This window comes from Camellia sinensis, chromosome 1 (assembly GCF_055761805.1).
Source record: "Camellia sinensis isolate YWXY chromosome 1, ASM5576180v1, whole genome shotgun sequence".
Lineage (NCBI taxonomy): Eukaryota > Viridiplantae > Streptophyta > Magnoliopsida > Ericales > Theaceae > Camellia > Camellia sinensis.
Window position 1 is genome coordinate 196,074,734 of NC_138961.1, and position 20,591 is coordinate 196,095,324.

Sequence of the window (20,591 nt, forward strand, 5' to 3'; positions counted from 1 at the left end):
GGATCAAAATAAAAATTCGACAATAGTCGGGTATACTGAAACAATCAGAATGATTTGGGAGCACAGAAGTCAGAAAATGCCCTGAATTCCAAGCACATGAAAAACCAGTTAGATCAAAAACCCTCTCAAGGATAAACTTATGCAACCCACAAACAGAAGCAAAATATTTTTGATGCCTTCCAGATAAATGAATCAAACACATGGATACATACACTCCAATGAGAGGATCACAACAAACTATAGGGATAAAAAAAATATGAAATGCTGATGGATAATACAACGAGGCAAACTATACACAACAGCAACGACAAGATAAAACATCCATGCACGTGTAAGGTTTTGACTTTGCTTCAATCTCCTGTGCTGTTGGCAGCGGCTCCAAACTGTATTTGCTGCTTCTTGGGGAGCAAAAGTTGTACAAATTTCTGCATGCTCCTTTACTGAAGGGATACACTCTTTCAGGGATCCCCCTGCAGATTAATGCAAAAGCTTTAACCAAAATAGATCAAAAAACCTATACAAACACACATTAATCTACTCCATGTACTTTCTCTTTGTATTTCTTTTACTACTTACCCAAGCTCATCTTGGACTCGTGAGGCTGAACGACGCATTCTAAAACTAAAGCACCTATACATACATATTAACCTACTCCACGTCCTTTCTCTTTGTATTTCCTTTACTACTTATCGTGAAGCTGAACGACACATTCTCAAACTAAAGTGCGCATTAGAAAGTGCTTCGAAAGGTGTGTCACAAGTGCACAAGGCCGGCATGTTCACCAAAGCAACTACTTAGTCAAATTAGATGAGATTTGTTGAACAGGTTGTCCTACAATCTGAGCCTTGCCATCTTTAGCAAATGAAAGGGGTTTGATTAAAGCATGGATATTAGAAGCTGCTCACAATTAACAATTCAAGTCATACAATTCGATATGAGTTTCAACCAAAACAATTCGGTTCATATTGTTAAATCTTAACTTGAGTGAATTTCACGATTCAATTGCATTTCACCACAATTCAGTTCTGTTTGTATAATGTATGCAAGTGTCCTTTTTACAAAAAAAAAAAAAAAAAAAAAAAGAAGAGAAATTAATTATATTGTCATACGTGGATTTATAGGTATATATATTTACCATTTACTTATATATTATGCAAAGCAAAGTTAATCTTATAATTCATGATTCACTATTTTAGCAAAATTACAATTTGACAACAGTGGACTAAAGATTTGTTCTTTACATTTTCCATTCTGGATCAAATTGGGGAATTGTTCTGGTATATTGTGATTTTTATTTCCAATTTTTTTTTTTTTTTTCTTAATGAGTAAATGCACGCATCATGATAATATGAGTTCTTACTTCTTACCCTTATTTTAACAATGTAAATTGAAATCAAAATAAAAACTGACCTTAGATATGGGATGCGCCGTCGTCTTACAAGTTCATATGTAGTTTGATTTGTTAGCACAAGATAGCTGTCATAAAAATAAAAAAGGCATCAGAATTAGAGAAATTTGGTGGTTCCCCACTGAATTTGATGATTGTTTAATGAAAGCAACAAAATGTTCTTTCAAAAAACTATGGGGTCCCACCTTAATTAATTCCAGGAAAAGAAATTCATGAGAAAATAATACAACCACACAAACACAAACAATTACACATGCACACAAAAGTGCTATATTTTCTTTTGTGAACAGATTCAATATTATCATTTATTCAAGACAAACATTGCATGCCTGAATATGGCAATACCATCCTCGTAAAATCAACTGAACTGACATAGCTACCTTTATCAAGAGTCCACAAATTTATCATGCACACAGACCAAAAATTCAGTAACACCAAGCAATATGGAATTAAATACTCGTACATTCTGATTCCCATGGGTACAACAATTTGAAGCAAAATTTCACTAATGAATAACATTAAATCAAAATATGATGTCCAGGGGAAAAAGAGTCACAACCTCAAGGAAATGATAATTCTTACCTATGAAAAAGGAGGAGGAGGACCAGAAAGATAAACCAAATTGATAAAGTAATCAACAGCAAGATCATGATTACATCTATCCACCTGAAAATAATCCATTTCAGAATCTAACCTTAGCTTTGGTTAAAAATGTAAATGACAAGAGGGTTTTAACAAGCTAAGATATTACAAAGATTGCCATAGTTCCTGCTGACCAAAAAAGTTCGCCATAATTGTAACACATTAGCTCCTTTTTTCTTTTTCTTTTTCTTTTTTTCCTTTTTTTTTTTTTTTTTTTTTGGTTGTTGGGGGTATTTAACCAAAGCAACATGTTAAATTTTCTAAACTGATATAAAGCTCCTAGAAAGATGCATACCACGTCTTTGATATATTATTCTCTAGATATGTAATGTACAATACGCCAGTCCAAAGGCACAACGCTGTTTCCTCACATATGTACCACCTGAATATATATAAAGAAACAGGGAACATTATTGATCAGGAAATGGTTTAGAAAATGCAATTAAAAGTGCATGAAAACAAAAATGAAAGAGGGCATGTCTCCTGTTATTCATTTTTATTGTTGGTTCGATTACAAAGTTCAAAGAGAACCGTCTCTGCAACATACCGAACACACTGAAATGTAGAACTCCACAATAATAATAGACATCAAAACATAACTATGATAGTGGCAATTAAGATAAGTTCGTTCTGTAACTTTTAGGTAAGTTATCTAGTTGTGCCACCAGATAAGAGCCTCCCTCTCTTTTGGAAGTAGTTATCAAACAAGGAACTGTACAAGAAAAATTAGTTATCAAACAAGGAACTGTACAAGAAAAATTAAGGTATGAAATAATTATTTTTTAAGCAAGTATTTTTTCAAAATAATTTGAAGCATCCAATTCCAACCATATTGTTCTGTACTGGAAAATAATTCCATCCATACAGGTACGCACACACACATTAGAATCAACCAGATACCTACTTCCAGTAAACATACTAATGTGACACCGTAAATGATAAGCACAAAATGATACTTCAATTAATTCAGTAATAATTAAGCAGAAAGAGAATCGAATTCAAACCATGTGTTACTTCATCCACAAAAGTAAAACTGAACTTTAGGGGGCAAAAATTTACGATCAACAAAAGACTCTTCATGAGAAAAACTAACCTTTTTTGTGGGTACATAAATAAGAGAAACAAACAGTGAAATTAATAATTGTTGACTCCAATTTTCAGTATGCATCAACTGATACTTTTTTGGATTTGCAAACATCATTTTATATTGATAAATTACTTCCCAGAGGGCATGCTAATGTATTGAGCTTACCAAATGTTCTGACCCCAAAAAAAAAGCCCGTGGATTCTAAGACAATAATTCATGGTTTATAACTAAACTTTTTCCACCACATATATATGTTATATATTTTGATAAGTAAAGTATCAATGTAATATAAGCAAACAGAAACTAACTATTTTCCATTTTCTGACCTAAAAGATGGGTAAGCTTGTGTAAGCTGAGAATATAGCACTAAGGCTTCCCCACAGCAACATGGGGTAATCACGACTCAATCTCAAACATTGAGCAAGTAAGTACAAGCGCTTTACTACCCAACCACCTGCTGGTGGTGGTTAGAGAGAGTAATTAACGGTAAGCAATAAATAATAAACAACAAGCTAAAAGGATGTACACTTACCAAAATCGACAATGGTTGCCTTGGCCTATGCATGTCCCAAGCCAAACACAATGATGATCAAACTCAATAACACATTTGTCACAATCATGGCAATGCTTCGTTCGTGGGGGCTACAGACGACAGATGCAGAATTAACAATGACCAGAAGTAATTCAAATGTTAGCAAACTGTCATAACAGCTTCAAAGGAATTTGTAGAAGCACGCGCATAATTATACTTAAAACGTTAAGTAACTTTATGCATCTATCTTTAAATGGAAAAACCCTGCATAAGTCATCTCTCAAGACCGTCGTTAACTAATTTATATTTTGGCCTTGTAAATTAATTTTCCTAACAATATCATATTGTATCAAAACTCCACAAAACGACAAAGATATTAATGGGTCCAAATCGATTGCGATGAATTGGATCAAATTTTGCAATTTTTTTCTCTTGCAGTGACAGTATGTTCTTATTAATAATGTTACAATTTATATGTGTTAATTAGCATTGATCACCACCCAAATGCATAACGTGTGACCCATGAAGTGGTCTCTGTAGAGTTATTTCTCATTCCCCAGTTTTTCTAGTCTGTTAACAAGGTGTTTCTTTTGCTTTGTTTCTTCAAAAATAATGTGCATGCTTGCCAATAGGCAACAGATACTGAAAAAGCATACCTCTCATTCTCTCACAATGCCATGAAATAAAGAAAGAAAGAAAGAAAGAAAGAAAATTGGTCTTAGATCATACCTATGAAGCATGGGTACTTCGAAAAACAAGCCGTACCCGTACCGGGTACTTACCGGCGTATGGTACCTCGTATGGTACTTCTGCATACGTACCAGGTATACGAAACACGTACCCAAATTTTTTCTTCTTAATTTTTGGCGTACCCACACGTACCTACTATATACTCAAGCCGTACCGTACTTCAGTTGAAACAATATTTTCTTCTACTATAGAGCTATAGATTGGCTAATAAGGAGGTCAAGAAAATAGTGAGAGAGATTAAGTTGAAAGTTTATGATGACCTATACACTAGACTAGATAGTAAGGAGGGAGAGAAGATGGTATACAAACTTGCTAAGATGCGGGAGAGGAAAACAAGAGATTTTAATCAAGTAAAGTGCATCAAGAGTGAGGATTCTAAGGTATTAGTGAAGGACGATGAGATTAAGGAAAGATGGAAGAATTATTTTGAGAAACTATTAAATGAGGAACATGGAAGTACGACAATAGGGGAAGAAATAATCAGTAATACGATAAACCAAGACTATACGTTCTATCGCAGGATTAGAAATTTTGAAGTGGAGATTGCACTTAAGAAGATGAAATCAAATAAGGCTTTAGGACCTGATGATATCCCTATTGAAGCTTGGAAGTGTTTGGGTAAAAAGGGAGTTGCTTGGTTGACTAGGTTGTTTAGTAAAATTTTGTTGACTAGGAACATGCCAGATGAGTGGAGGAAGAGTATTTTAGTGCCAATCTATAAGAATAAAGGTGATATCCAGAATTGTAACAACTATAGAGGAATTAAGCTAATGTGTCATATAATGAAAGTGTGGGAGAGGGTGATGGAACGTCGATTGCGAGACATAACAGAGGTGTCAGAGAATCAATTTGGGTTTATGCCTCGTAGGTCAACAATGGAAGCGATCTATCTTTTGAGGAGAGTAATAGAAAAGTATAAAGAAAAGAAAAGAGACATTCATATGGTGTTTATCGACCTTGAGAAAGCATATGACAGAGTGCCCCGAGATATAATATGGTGGGCGTTAGAGAAGAAAGGGGTGACAAAAGGCTACATTGACGTGATTAGGGACATGTATAAAGGGGTGGTGACCACTATTAGATCGCCAGCTGGAGAAACAAATGAATTTCCTATCACTGTAGGGTTACACCAAGGATCTACCTTAAGTCCTTATCTTTTTGCTTTAGTTATGGACGAGTTGACGATAAATATTCAGGATGGCATGCCATGGTGTATGCTTTTTGCAGACGATATTGTGTTAGTGGATGAGACTAGAGAAGGAGTTAACACAAAGTTGGAGATCTGGAGAAAAGCTCTTGAATCTAAAGGATTTCGGATAAGCAGAACTAAGACAGAGTACATGGAGTGTAAATTTAGTAACAGTAACAATGAAAGCAGAGGAGAAGTGAAGATTGAGAACCAAGAACTGCCTAAGAGTGAACATTTTCGTTATTTAGGGTCAATTATCACAATAGCGGGAGAGATTGATGCAAATGTGGCCCATAGGATTAAGGCGGGATGGTGTAAGTGGAGAAGTGCGTCTGGGGTATTGTGCGATAAACGAATACCTACTAGACTCAAAGGTAAGTTTTATAGAACGGCTATTAGACCAGCTATGTTGTATGGGACGGAGTGTTGGGCAACTAAGAAACAACATGTAGATAAGATGAGTGTGGCTGAGATGAGGATGCTAAGGTGGATGTGTGGTAAGACTAGACAGGACAGGATTAGGAATGAGTATATTCGGGAATGGGTAGGAATAGCACCGATAGAAGATAAGTTGAGAGAGAATCGTTTGAGATGGTTTGGTCATATTCAACGGAGATCAACAGAGGCAGTAGTGAAGAGATGCGATGCTGTAACGGTAGATGGAAGTGTTAGGGGATGAGGTATGCCTAGATTAACGTTGACTAGCGTTATAAATAGAGATATGAATCTACTTAATTTGCCCAATGAAATGGCCTTTGATAGGGCCGCGTGGAGAAGAAGGATTCATGTAGCCGACCCCATTTGATGGGACTTAAGGCTTCGTTTGGTTTGGTTTGGTATAGAGATAAAACCCCTTTAACTAGACTTCTTTTTTATTTTTAGTTTTATACTTAGCATGTTTTTAAAATTAAACTATGGTTTGTAAAATATATTGACATTTAATTTTGATTTATAAATTTGCTTTTGGCATTAAATGTTAATTATAGGTTAAATCTTAACAAATTAAACCATTTAATTAATTTTACATTACTATAAATTAAAAATAAATATTTTTTTACAAGCGTACCAAGCCGTACCCGTACCCTACTTTTTTTGAATTTACCGTATCGACGTACCCGTATCGTACCAGTACCAGTACTCGTACCCGTACCCGTACCCGTGCTTCATAGGATCATACAGTTTTCCCCTTTTTCCCCTCATGTTGAAATGATACTGTAGCAATCTTCATTGGTGACATTGATTATGCATTTCGGAGATTAATTAATAATAGCAGATTCAGGTGTCATAAATGAAATAATGCTACAAACTTGAGAAAACTACCTGCACAATATTACAGTAGGTGCAAGTCCAAGATCTGCAAAAACCAAAAGGAAGTTTAGTCATTCAAAACTGCATGTAACTGTAACCTGATTATGAGAACTTTTGCTATATTGTTCATATGAATTTATTGTAAAACAAAAAAGTTGACACTTCTTTAAAATTCATATTCAATTTCATTAATTTGCACTCAAAATAGTGTTAGTTTACTACAATATTGCATAACATGATTTCAAATACCATCATTCAACCTAAAGGTGAAAAGAGTGTGGGGCATGGGAGGAGAAAGAATATAAGACAGCATTTTTTAGATCTGACAATGACACAAAACTTCAACTGTTCAACACTCAATTTGGTTAATTACTATGTTAACATGGTCGAACTAGATTTATCAGATAGCCAACAGAATAGTGTTCCAAGTTGATTGCAAAATGAGTTGACAAGTACTTACGTTTCTAATTTTATCAATAACATTTGGTCAAGTAACTGCTGTACATCAAATAAACCAAGTACTTTATTAGTGAGAGATATTCCATTTCATATATATACTATATTGATTGACTAATTAAACAAGTGTTCTATGTCATACAAAGCACTACATTGATGGGATAATTACCATTAAAACAAACTCACTCCACGCAACCTAATACAAAACACAATATCTCACCAATATAAAGTTTCACTGCCATGTTTACTTTCACATCAACTCAACTCATTCACCAAGAAACCCCCTTAGTTCTCTCTTCATTTCATATTGAGATTTACATCCTACATGGATTTATATACCTCCCCTATATTTTTTCCATGATCTCCATCCTCCGCCTCAAATCCATGTATATATATTTTTTTGGTAAGTAAGAAGAATTTTATAAAAAGGGCACCGAGGGGATGTGACAGAGATGAAGGTTGAACAAATTACAAAGCTAAATCAACAAAATCTAGAAATTGAACCAGGTTGGGAGTAACTCCTCCATCCCCAGGAGATCCAACTAAAGAAAAAGGCTACAAAATTGTTCTAAGCCCATAACCTCAAGGGGTTGGCCTAGTGGTCAAGGCCTGAGGCCTAGGGGTGTGCTCCCTTCAAGGTCTCAAATTCAAAACCTCCTAGATGCAAACAATTTTTTGGGGGCAATCCATACAAGGCAAAGCCCTGGCTCTAATTGGGACCTCCGCAAGTGGTCGGTGGGATTGGTCCCTCGGATTAGTCGGTCCAATCAATGCTAGCTTCTCTTTTTAGTTAAAAACCAGATAAAGCTATATATGCACATTCTGCAATTCTTGGCATTATAAGTATGTCTAGAGAGTCAAAAGTGTAGCATATACAATATTTTTCCTACAATTCTAACCCCAAATAAGACTTCATTGGGTTCCACCAAAATATTTTCACATCCCCCATTTCCTAATATCTTCTACGAACAACCTTCTTCATCATGAAATACCAAAATTTTTTGACAAGGCGAACACATTTTTTTTGAGGTTTGGCCTCACATAAAAGTGGGATTCTCAAAAGTTTGGAGGGGCTGAGACACCTCTGACCCCCCCTCCCTCCACCCCTGCATCTCAGACAACAAAAAATTTAAATTTTTGAGTAAGCTTTGAAAAATACTATCCTTCTCCCTTTCTGCCAGTATCCATCCTCTAGTTTTTAAGATAGTATTCCAGCATTCCATGAGCTTGAATTGAAATCAGTCATAACACAAACAACTGGTTTATTCTGTGATGCTAATGTCAGTTGACCTGCAGACATGATTTCATGTACAGGATAAAGATACACAGACACAAAAAATGTACAAGTCCTACCTTACAGATGATCCAGGCGGGTACATCTCCATCACCACCTTTGTCCAAGTTGTTGCATTATTTCCTAAAAGATTTCTTCCCAACTGATTCCCACCCACTGTTACAGCTACGCTGCCATTTTTACTTGAAGCAGGTTGTCTTTACTTGATCATTTAAAAATTAAGAGAAGTAAAACAATATGGCAATTAGATAACAACGGAGTTCAAGTAATACGATCTTCCACAATCTCATATATTCAATTAAGGAAACTGAAAAGGAATCTACTGCAGACCTTTTAATTTTAAAATGAAAATGGAAACTAGTGCTTACTTTGAGGTCAATAATGTCTTTCTTAATAAGGCATCTGTCTCATTAGCAGCCCTCATTGCATCAAGAACATAGCTAACAATAAAAAATTGAAAAAAAGAAAGCAATCATATTAGATAGAAAATGAGATAATATTTTGGGTTAATTACATCAAGACCCCTCAACTATCAATGAATATCACTTTACCCCCCTCTTCTATGAACTCGTACACTTTGACCCCTTAAACTATAAAATTGTATCACTTTCACCCCCTCCAAATGGGGTGTATTTGCACAATTTTTATAGTTGGGGGGGACAATATGTATAGATTCATAAATGAGTGGGTAAAGTGATATTCATTGATACTTGAGCGGGTTTTGGTGTAATTAACCCTAATATTTTCATGCGCTGCAAGCACTTCTATACTGAAAATGTTTGCAATAATAGTATAATTGCAATTCATTGACATTTACCCAGGAGAGGAACAAGAGGTCAAGAAATATTGAGCCAATGTAGCAACAAACAACAATAAATATATTGCTGTGTACCTGAGAGAGAGAGAGAGAGAGAGAGAGAGAGAGAAATAACATTAAGAATTAAAAACAATTCAAACCAGTCAGTCATCAAGAGAGGATTTGTGCACATAACTACGATGTTCAATAAAGTGAAAATTATTTTTCCCAAGTCTTTATCGTAGTCGTGGAAGATGTTCAGAATCATGTCTGAAGGCTTACACATCAAATGGGACTCATGTTAGACAAGTTCAACAGATTGATTATCAAAAACCTTGCCTTGCTTCTGCACTGGCATATGAATCTTGTATAATATGACAATTTTGGATGTATCAGTACAACACAAAAAAATTAAGGAAGATAAAAAGGGAACATAAAAATAAGTAGTCAGATCTCAGCTGAATTCAAAAAACTCACATCAAAGTTTCCTGTATAACCTTACAGGCTAGGAAAACCTTCATTAATTTCATAGTTCATCTTAAAAACATGAGGCTTTAGCTGTAATAGTCCGTGAAAAAAAGTAAATTTGCTGTTTTTGAGATGTATATAGATTTTAATAACATTTGGACATTTTTCCCAACTTGTAAGTTCCCACTTCAATTACCCAAATTCAGTCCATTTGCCAACATAACGAAACACAAATGACGCTTATTCACTTCCAACTGAGTTATGAGCTCATTATACTAACATTTTATCTTCCATAAAACAAATTAAACAATCAAATTTTGAGTGGTAAACAGAGCTCAAAATTAAATAAACACACAAATGTTGGATTGAAAATCTACGTTCTTGGAGCATAGCAATCACAAACTCCTTATCAATTAATCAAAGTTAGTGAAGCCACATGTTATGCTAGACCCAGTTTCAGTACAGGATTTTGCCTCCCCAAGTCCCAAAAGATGCAAAATTTTAGGTTAAAAAGAAAATAGAGGGGGGAGGGAGGGAGGGAGTGAATGAATACCATGGTTCTCGCTTAGTTTTGTCTGTCAAATCCTTATCGAAAATGAAGAGAATGCCGACATAGATCAGATGTAGCAACACCAACGCCAATTTCAAACACAGAGAAGATCTCCGAGCTAGAAACCCACAAACCAAAAACATCAAATTGCAGATACAAAAGTGTACATCTTGATGAATAAACAAAGAGTGAAATACCGGGATCGGAGAGACAGGGGAAAAAGTGGAAGCATCGGTCGGAGGCGCAATTCCATGTGACGCGTGTACCCGCCATTGTCATCGACCTTACTTGGAACCGTAAAACACTTGCTGCATCTCACAATTTCGAAGCAAAATGTTTTCAAAAACGCGAGACACTGTGTTGTTTTCTGATACTGTAGAAGAAGAAGAAGAGCTGTGAGCAAAACCACACTACAGAAAGCTCTAGAGAAGGGAATAGTGAGACAGAGAGACGCAATTCACTTCTGCTCCACGGAATCTCGTTACCGAATTCTTCACAACACCTGAATAGTTTTTGGTTTAGGAAAATGCTTGAGGATCCTTAAGGCCTTGTTTGGCGAAGGCTAAAATTGAGCTTTTTAGGCTAAAATTCACAAAAAGATAAAATAGATTAAAATAATTAATAAGACAAAATATTACATCAAATCTATAATCATTTCACTTTTTCTCTCACAAACATCACATCTAACTATAAAAAAAATTCAACTATTTTCACAATCACAAAAATTTTAACCTACTAAAATAGTCAATTTTCCAAACAAGACCTAAAAATAAAAATAAAAATAAAAATAAAAACATCTCCAATTCAAACTACAATAATGACAGTACAATTTATTGGAAATAATAAGTTGATAATCCAAAAAAAAACAAAAGAATTCAAAAGTATCACTCATTTAAAAAAAAAATTAATTTTCTTCGATTTATTTAAATTATTTTTATCTAATAAATTATATGTAAAAATTACACTAGACAGTCTATCAATCTTTTTTTAAGCTATTTTTCTCATAATATAAAAGTTACAAGCAATTCAAATAAATTACATTAAACAATATCAATTTAATATGGCTTTGAATTACAAATTATCATAATTTTACTAGAAAAATACATAATATTTATAACAAAAATGCATAACATATATCTATATGTTGGCTTTTTGGCTTTTCGAAGGGTATTTTTGTGAATGTGAGCGTGCCAGCAAGGATCAATCAGTCCTTACAGAAATTATAATTGCCAACCAATTATCAGACGATTGTGTTTTAGTTCTTTTCAGCCTCAATGAAGAGGACTTTTACTGGTGGCTTGACTTAGGAGAAATTAAGAGAAATAACAGTAATATGAAGAACAATTGAAGTATTTCATAAAAATGAACACTTACAACGGTCCGAACTCAGCCTCGGAGAGGTTTACAACAGCAATCTACTTGAATCTACTTGAAGCTACTCCTATGAATCGAAGTGCAGTGCGAGTATTTAAAGTGCAGGTATTTAAAGAACAGGTATTTAAGGACTGGAAATGTAAATGACTGGAAAGAAAATATATGAAGTAAATGACTGGTTTGTATGGTCTGAGTCCGTCCCTCTTTCTGGGGGCTACCCTGCTATTTATACTCGTCAGTGATGACCTTCGAACTGCACTTCGAACTGTCGAACTGCTCCTCCATGATCGCTGGTCATGCTTCCTTACAAGTAGCTCCATTATGCCATTACTGGCAGTTGAGCTTCCCTCTTGTACTTAGATTTGAATATGAGTAACCGTTTGAAGACACGTCATCTTGCATCCCGTTTATTTGATCTAGTGTTACTCGGATCATGTGAGGACCAATGTTTATTGTCACGTGTACGATCAGGATTAAAGGCTTGAATAACCTTCCTTTATTACCCTTACTATGCCACGTGTCGAACTGTAACTGGCTTTTACAAAATATGTAGCCAACATTACCCCCCGCACTAATATACCCAATACTTGGTGATATTAGTGGATTGCAATTTTCCCGCGCTTCCAGAACGTGTATGAAGTCCATATTCTGGAAATACAACCGTCATCCATTTGGAGATCATCTACATTAACTCGTCGAACATCCCAATACCTTAGTATTCGAACAGGTTATGGCTGCATCAACTTCCCTTTCTATTGATCAAGCATATGAAGAGCCTTTGAGTGATGTTGTTCCCCCTCGAAAGAACCTCCACGCATTCATTAGCCACTTTTACCCGCCCTTCTATATTCAGGTAATGGAGGCTTTTGTAGATTATAAACCTCTGGACTATGAACACATTGCTTTTAATCCCTTGGTTTACAAACTTACAGATACAAAGAATTCTTCCCCTAAGCTCCCTTTGTATTCTGACCGAACTACCCTCGAGCCTTTGCTTCGACAAGTTGAAAACATGGATCTAGGAAACTCTTCTTCACAGACCTCTGCATGGGATGAAATTGTGACCTCTTCATCCTCTGGAGCTTCTGGCTGGACAAGCTGGTCCACTCCTGAGACTTATGATCTAAGGGAGCGAATCAATCACCATTTTGTTGAGTTTACTGATCCTTTGGAGTTTCCCTCCTACGCTCGAAGCTCAGTGGTCTACCCTTACGCGCCCATTGACCTTCGACGTAGCTTGGAGGAGAATCTGCTTGTGGCTTGGTATACTTCTTCCATGCCTACGAAGATAATGCATCCTGCCCAACGTTCAGAAGAAGCACAAGGGTATACCCCTTCATTTTTAGCCAAAAAGGCGAAGATTTGTTCTTCTGATTGGCTTGACTATATTAATGCTTTTGCTCCTTCTGTTCCCGTGCCATCTCCCATAATAGAAGCATCCACACCTTCTTCTGCATCTGCATCCTCTGAGATAGAAACACCTGCTCCTTCCCCTTCGTCTTCTGAAGCAGAATCATCTTCTCCTTCTCCTCCTCCCATCCTTTCCTGGACAGAAAAACTAAGACTTGCCCTTCCAATGGACAAAGTCTTTCCACCTTACCAACCTCCGTCACCCCCTTCTCCAGCCGAGCGAAAGCAAGCTCAACTTTTGCTTGCGGCTTTCTCCCACCTGCCCTTCAATGTTCTTGAGGATGATATTCCTCTTAAGAATTTCCAATGGGCTTGTGATATCCTCACTAGGGGTCATGTCCTCAACCCTCTTGCTCAAGCAGAGCTCCATTTGTTTTTGGACCAACTCCCAGTGCTCCTCTACTGGCATCAGAATTCTAAGATCACCATCCAAAATCTGGATGAACTTTTATCTCTCCGAATTCATGCCCAATATGAAGCAGAGAATCTCATCGAAGAGCTCGATGACTTCAGGAATAAAGATTCTACGTACTGGGATGGTTTGGTTATAGATGACTTGGAACAAAAATCGAGGGAAGAGGCCTTCGAAGCAAAGGCTGAAGAACTCTATTATGAAGTGAGGGCTCATCAGCTTATGCAATCGACTTTAGAAGAAATAGAAGAAATAATAAAGAAAGAACAGAAATTTATTGACCATTGCTGGACAAAATTTCATGACCTTGTTATTTATTCTATTCCTTATTTTTATGAGCTTGAATTTGTACCGAGATAGAGTTACTTAATGTAATAAACAAAGTCTTTCTGTACTTAACACTGTTTGACTCTGTTTCCTTTTATCTCTAAAAGCTAACTCATAACTTTGAATTGAACAATTTCATACTTCGAATCAACTGTTTAATGAAGTACTAAAAGAACCAATCATGTCTTCTTCCAATTCATGGAGTAAAATTGACAATTCCGGCAGATATCATTTTAGTACTTTGATTTCAATGACTTTATATTAACTGTAACCAATATATGGTCATAGTTGATATAGCCAATCAATTTGAAACTGATCTCTTTTGGCTTCGAAGGGCAAACTATGGCAATTCCTTCTTGCTCAAACCAATAACTGGTTTGGATGTTCCGAACAATGCCCTTTTTTCTTTAAAGAGTTCTAGGGCTTGCTTCGAATGTTATCACTTCGAACAGGTCTTTAGATTTTTTGAAGTAGACCAATACTTTGAATATTCAGACATTTTTAAGCATGCAGTATGCTTCGAAGTCGGCTCCTGTATTTCGAAGCCGTTTTTGTTTGAAATTTTAGCGCCAAAATGTGGCTTCGAAGCTGGCATCAATGTGCTTTTCCCTCCAGAAATTATCGATGTTGAAAGAGATTCCTTGTTTTCGCACGTTTTAGTACTTAATGACTTACGAGATGTATCCCCGCACACAAAAGTTATTTAAAACCTCTTCACTCTGTGCCCCGAAATTGCTTACACATTCAAATCCCCTTTGGATTTCCATTTCTCTCTACTCCCTTCTATATTTTCCGAAAACCCACGATCAATGGCTTCTTCCCCTTCAAAAGTTCCGACCATAGAGCGCGTAAGCTCATCTGTGGCTTTGAAGCGGCTTATTGATGCTGAATGTGAGAAATACAAGGGTGATGAGAAAAGTGCTATCGATGGGCGTTTCTTTATCCCTCGTCGCCATGTGCAGCGAGAGTACGTGTTAGGACCTATTTTCAAGGAGATCCCTTCCGAGCTTCCCGCCCTATATCCTCGCTTGGAGAATCAATGCCTTCTGTATGAAGGTGGTCTCGACTGGCAAGGCTGGAAAGTCAATCGTCCTCACCGATGCTGGCCCACGATGAGACCAGAGTGGCAAGAATGGTACGACCGAGTTGTCCCTGCTAGGACATTGGACCTTCAAGAACTCTGCCTTCTTGATGCTCTTCGACTATCTAGGGTAACTATCCCAGAAGACCCTTTTCTAATCCCCGCTGCTTTATGTTTCTGGAACCCTATTTTCAATTTCTTTCAGTTTAGGTGTGGGATGATGGCTCCCACTGTTCTTGATATTTGCCACCTATTAGGAGTATCCCCCATTGGTACCCCCATCACACCAGATTTTCCTGACTTAGTAGTCCCTTTCTCCCTCCCCTCTCTTAATGTATCTTACAGTGATTTTGTTAGAGTCGAGAACAAAAGAATGGGTCCAGTAACTGATAGGGAATTCTTTTCCTTTTTATTATATTGGCTTTGCAAATTTCTTTTCTGCACCTCCTCCCAAAGAATCATGCTCGAATTTGCTCCTCTTGCCAAAGCCTTGGTTTTGCAGAAAAGAATAGCCTTAGCCCCATACATTCTGGGTCATGTATATAGAGTTTGTTCCCTCTTTTGTGAGAAACCCCTAGATGCCAATCAAGGGGGACCATTTTGGATTCTTCAGCTTTGGCTCTTTGCCTATTTTTCTGAACTACAATCCAAATGTCTTAAATTTTCTGGGCTACACTCCCTCACTCATGGCATAAAACTGGCCAATGCTTCACTTTATCCAGCTACTTTTGCCTTTTATTTCTCCTTCTTTCATCAATTACCAGCTGCTCTTCCTGATCATCGTTTCCGTCCCTTCGAAGCTAGCATAGGTCCAACCTGGTTAAATCACTTCCTTAGTGATAGGCTCTGTGCTTTGCCTATTCATAAAGATATGTGGGCTTCCCTACTGATCCCTAGGGAACTGTTTATTGGGACCACCAACCCCAGAGCCTATAAATGCATAGCTGAGCCTTATTGTCCTGCTCAATTTGCTAGACAATTTGGCCTCACACAAGGAGTTCCAATACCTCTTTGCAGCAACACCAATCTGAGTCTTACTAAGAGGGATTTGAAGGTTCGAAAATCGAGATTAGAAGAGGCAACCTTCAAGTTTATGGATGATTTGGCCAATTTTGAGTTCATCCCTTTCTCCCCTCATGGTACTGAATTGAAGAGATATCAAAATTGGTGGGTGAGCAACATGGAAGTTTATTTGACCATCTCCTCTCAAAACCTATTGGAGGTGCTGGATGTGCCCAAGCCCAAAGAAGCTGAGACTGTCATTTCTTCCACTATTCCAATTACAGTAACTGCTACAACTCAGTTTACTTCTGCTGCTTCAATTCCTCCCAGAGTCACTCGAAGTATGTACCCCTTTCTCCTTTTCTCTAACCTCTTCATATAATGCTTGCTATCTTATCTCTAATCCTTCTTTTATGAAGGTGGTCAACAACAAAAGAAGAAGAGACTCTTTGAGCTAGAAAGGGAAAAAACTGAACTTCCAGAGATGGAGGAAGAAGAAAATGATCAAGAACAGGAGTCTCCCTTGAAAAGAAACAAAAGAGACCCTCAATTGGCTCAAGAGGGGATAGCCGCTAGGGAAGAAGAGGAGAAGCTCACTTTTGAAGAGTCTGGACCCCAACCTAAAAAGGTCGAGAAGACAATGGAGGAGCGAATGATTCCAACTCAAAGGAAAAGGAGAAGAAAAATTACCGTTTCTCCTTCCGATTTTACCGAAGATTCTGATTCCGAGACAATTGCTCAAGTAATAGAAAAGAGGAGGATGATCACTGTTCTAGCTACCAGCTCGTTTGAAGATCCCATCCATGAGGTTGTAGAACAAGAATATCCCAAAGCCATAGTTGTTCTTGAAAGAGCTGAGGAGAGGCAGCAGCAACAATTCCTTGGGACAAGTAAGTTTCTGCATGCCTTTATTCTTTTCTTGTCGACTTTTCAAGACTAAGACTTGACATTACCTCACATTTTCTTCTTTTTACAGCAACGACCACTGCATTAATCTTCCCAACGGAAACTTCCCCAATTTCAGTCGAAGTTGATCAGATGCAACGCGTGAAAACCATTCAAATCACGCTCCCACTTCCTAAGCCTATATTCGATACGTCTTTACCGAGGCCGAGTATCCCTTCATCTCTTTTCCTTGGCTTAGAGCCATACCTCCCTTTCTTGACTCTTGATCTGCCTCAGTTTGTTTCTTCGATCCTCACTCTTCCTCCTACGGCTACTTCATCTCGCATGGCAGTTGATTCTCCTTCAGGGGATGCCGATAATTTTTCAATTCATGACTCATCACCAATGCCTACTTCCAGCCCTTCCTCACTTGATTTGCTGGTGGCCAAGACCATAGAGACTGCCAAAGATGCTCCATCTGTTTCTCCCATCCCTATGCAGCCCTTTGTGTCTTCCACCACAACACTCTCTATGCCCTTCATGTCAAGGGATGAGGTAGACATTTTTGAAGAAAGACTAGCTAGTCTTTTTGACATTCCTTCTACCTCTCCTACTTCTACTACTGAAGCTGAGCCATTAGCCTTGGCTAACTCCCTTTTGGAAATCTTCGAGAGTTCTCCTTCCTCCAGCAACAAGCCTTTTGTACCTTTAGTAGATTTGGACACATGCTTGCAACTGTTGACTTCCTTTTCGAGGATCCCCTTCGAGGCTCTACAAAGGCCTATCATCAGGAACGGGTTCCTTCAATGCTGTAACATTGCTGAGCAGTCTGCCATGAGTGTTTCAAGTCATCTATCTCAGGCTGCAGCTACTATTGATTTCTATCTCAACATTTGCCATGCTGCTAAAGCTGCGGATGATAAGCTGGTTAAGGACCAGAGTTTTGTTTCTCAGGTGCATACTGAAGTATCAACTCTGAAAGAACAACACTCTTCTGCCTCCCACTTTCGAGTCCAACTTCTGGAGAAGAAAGCTCAGCTCGAAGAGGAGTTAGCTGCAGTAAACCAAGCCTTGGTTCGAACTGATAAGAAATTGCACATCACCAATCAAGGACTGGCTGATCGAAAAGAAAACATGGCTGCAGCTATTCAATTATTTCCTTCCCTTAGTAATAGGAAAGCTATTGTACAAAAACAATTAAAGCATTGTAATGATTTTTGGGCCAACTTGTGGCATAATGTACTTGATTCTTTATGAAAGCACACTATTTTGAATATAATTTGAACAAGCTTTGTGTTTTTGCATATGGTGTTTACTCTATCCCTTGTGTCTCCCAAACGGTTGGAAAATAAGGTTTTAGATATCTGCCATTAATCTTTTTGGGATGTACATAACCATTCAAATTTCTTAAATGGTATGCTCCGAAAGGCAGAACCCTATGAATTTGATATGGACCTTCCCAATTAGGTGACCATTTGCCAAACTTATGGCTTTTAATCCCAATTGGGAGTATTGTCTTCCATACCAAATCACCTTCATCAAAGCCAATGTGTTTGACTTTCTTATTATAATTCTCGGCTGCTTTCTTCTTTTGGAAAAGAATGCTATTTAATGCCAAAATTCTGGCTTCATCTATGCCTTCTAATTCTAAGCACATACTTTGATGGTATTGTTCAGGATTCAATTGATCTTGACATCTTACTCTCAAAGATTTGACATTAATCTCTACTGGTAAGACTGCGTCATGTCCATACACCAAGGCATAAGGAGTGACCCCTGTGCTTGACCTCGGTGAGGTTCTATATGCCCACAGAACATCCAACAATAGGTTATGCCAATCCCTGGGATTGTCATCCACAACCTTTTGTATTCCTTTTTTCAAGGACTTATTGGATGACTCAGCTTGACCATTAGCTTGTGCATAATAGGGTGTGGAATTAACAAGGCTAATTCCAAATTCTGCCGCAAAAGCCTTCACCATCTTCCCATCAAACACAGTTCCATTATCAACTGTTATGGTTTGCGGGATTCCAAATCTATGGATCAAATCTTTAATAAAACCAATAACCTCTGTTTGGTCTACAGCCTTGTATGGCTTAGCTTCGACCCATTTAGTGAAGTAGTCAGTGGCCACTAGAATGAAACAATGATGTTTCGAAGAAGGTGGGTGTATTTTTCCCATCATATCCATGGCCCACCCTCTGAATGGCCAAGGCTTTACTACTGCATGCAGGTCAGTTATGGGCACGTGCCTTATTGTGCCATGCTTTTGACATGCCTGACACCCCTTTGCATATTCTATGCAGTCTTTAAGAATGGTTGGCCAATAATAGGAATGCCTTCGAAGCAACCATCTCATTTTTACACCAGGTTGATGAGCACCACAGATGCCTTCATGAACCTCAGCCATGGCTGTTAATGCTTCTTTTGGGCCTAGACATTCCAACAATAAGCCATCTCCCCCCCTTTTGTAGAGAGCATTACCATATATCATATATTGCATAGACTGCAATTTAACTTTTCTACTGGCCTTCGAAGATGGACCAACCAAGTACTGCATTATTGGATGCCTCCAATCTTGTTCTTGTAAGTCGTTATGATAGACTTCCAAGATCACATTCCTTTTATTCAAAGGTTGAATTAATCTCTGATATGTTGTTTGGCTTATGTCCCTTTGGGTATTATCTCTTCTCTTGAAGTTCGAAGCCTTTTGAGCCACATCATTGGCTCTATTGTTCAAGAATCTTGGAACATGGGTTACATTTGCTATTTGAAACTGAGAAAGCAAATGTAATGCAACAACATAATATGGCAAGATACTTATGCTTTGACACTTGAAAATTCCTTTTACTTGGTTAATCACCAATTGAGAATCCCCAAATATGTCAACTGCATGTACTTGTAATCCAATAAGAATCTCTAGTCCCACAATTAAGGCTTCATATTCAGCCTGGTTATTGGAACAGGTAGCTTCATCCACTCTAAAACCATGGGTAGTTTCTGTCCCCTGTGGAGACTTGATTACAATACCAATTCCAATTAACCCATTTGCTTTCGACCCATCGAACCACATTTGCCATGGCTCAACACTGGTCATACCAAGTTCCATGATCTCCTGGTTCTCAGTTTGAGATGGATGGTCTGCCAAGAAATTGGCTAAAACCTGCCCTTTTACTGCCCTTTGAGGGACATATTCTAGATGAAATTCTGATAAGGCAAGTATCCATTTGCCAATTCTTCCCCTCAACATTGGTCTAGATAACATATATTTAACCAAATCTGTGGTTGCAATTACCAAGACAGTTGTAGGCAAAAGATAATATCTTAATTTTATTGCAGCAAAATACAAAGCAAGACACAGTTTTTCAACAGCTGAGTATTTACATTCACACGAACTTAAAAACCTACTAAGGTAATAAATAGCTTGCTCCTTGCCTTCTTCATTATCTTGGGCTAAGAAAGCTCCCAATGAATCCTCTGCTGCAGCTATGTATAATTTCAAGGGCTTGTTCCCCTTTGGTGGCATCAGCACTGGAGGTTTAGCCAAGTAGGCCTTGATACCTTCGAAAGCAATCTGATGCTCTGCTGTCCACACAAATTCCTCTTCATCTTTCAGCCTT

General features: G+C 37.7%; 1 protein-coding gene across 1 annotated transcript; it reads right to left on the reverse strand.

Annotated features, from left to right (window-relative positions):
- Nucleotides 1-155: 155 nt before the first annotated feature.
- On the reverse strand, nucleotides 156-10,995 carry LOC114301397 (protein S-acyltransferase 10-like). The gene is made up of 11 exons (XM_028246367.2): nucleotides 10,678-10,995; nucleotides 10,484-10,598; nucleotides 9,484-9,558; nucleotides 9,035-9,106; nucleotides 8,726-8,863; nucleotides 6,929-6,962; nucleotides 3,670-3,779; nucleotides 2,346-2,432; nucleotides 1,991-2,074; nucleotides 1,411-1,476; nucleotides 156-470 (listed from the first exon to the last, which is right to left on the reverse strand). Exons 1-11 carry the CDS (start codon nucleotides 10,757-10,759, stop codon nucleotides 290-292), a joined length of 1,044 nt encoding a protein of 347 aa, XP_028102168.2. The 5' UTR covers nucleotides 10,760-10,995; the 3' UTR covers nucleotides 156-289.
- Between the last annotated feature and the right edge of the window lie 9,596 nt (nucleotides 10,996-20,591).

Bases quoted from the DNA above. Each gene is read 5' to 3' on its own strand.
- LOC114301397 (XM_028246367.2), bottom strand. From the start codon at position 10,759: ATGACAATGGCGGGTACACGCGTCACATGGAATTGCGCCTCCGACCGA. The intron at 9,107-9,483 runs GTAAATGTCAAT...TTTTATTGTTAG, and splicing joins ACCTCTTGTTCCTCTCCTGG to CTATGTTCTTGATGCAATGA. The intron at 471-1,410 runs GTCAGTTTTTAT...ATTAATCTGCAG, and splicing joins CGGCGCATCCCATATCTAAG to GGGGATCCCTGAAAGAGTGT.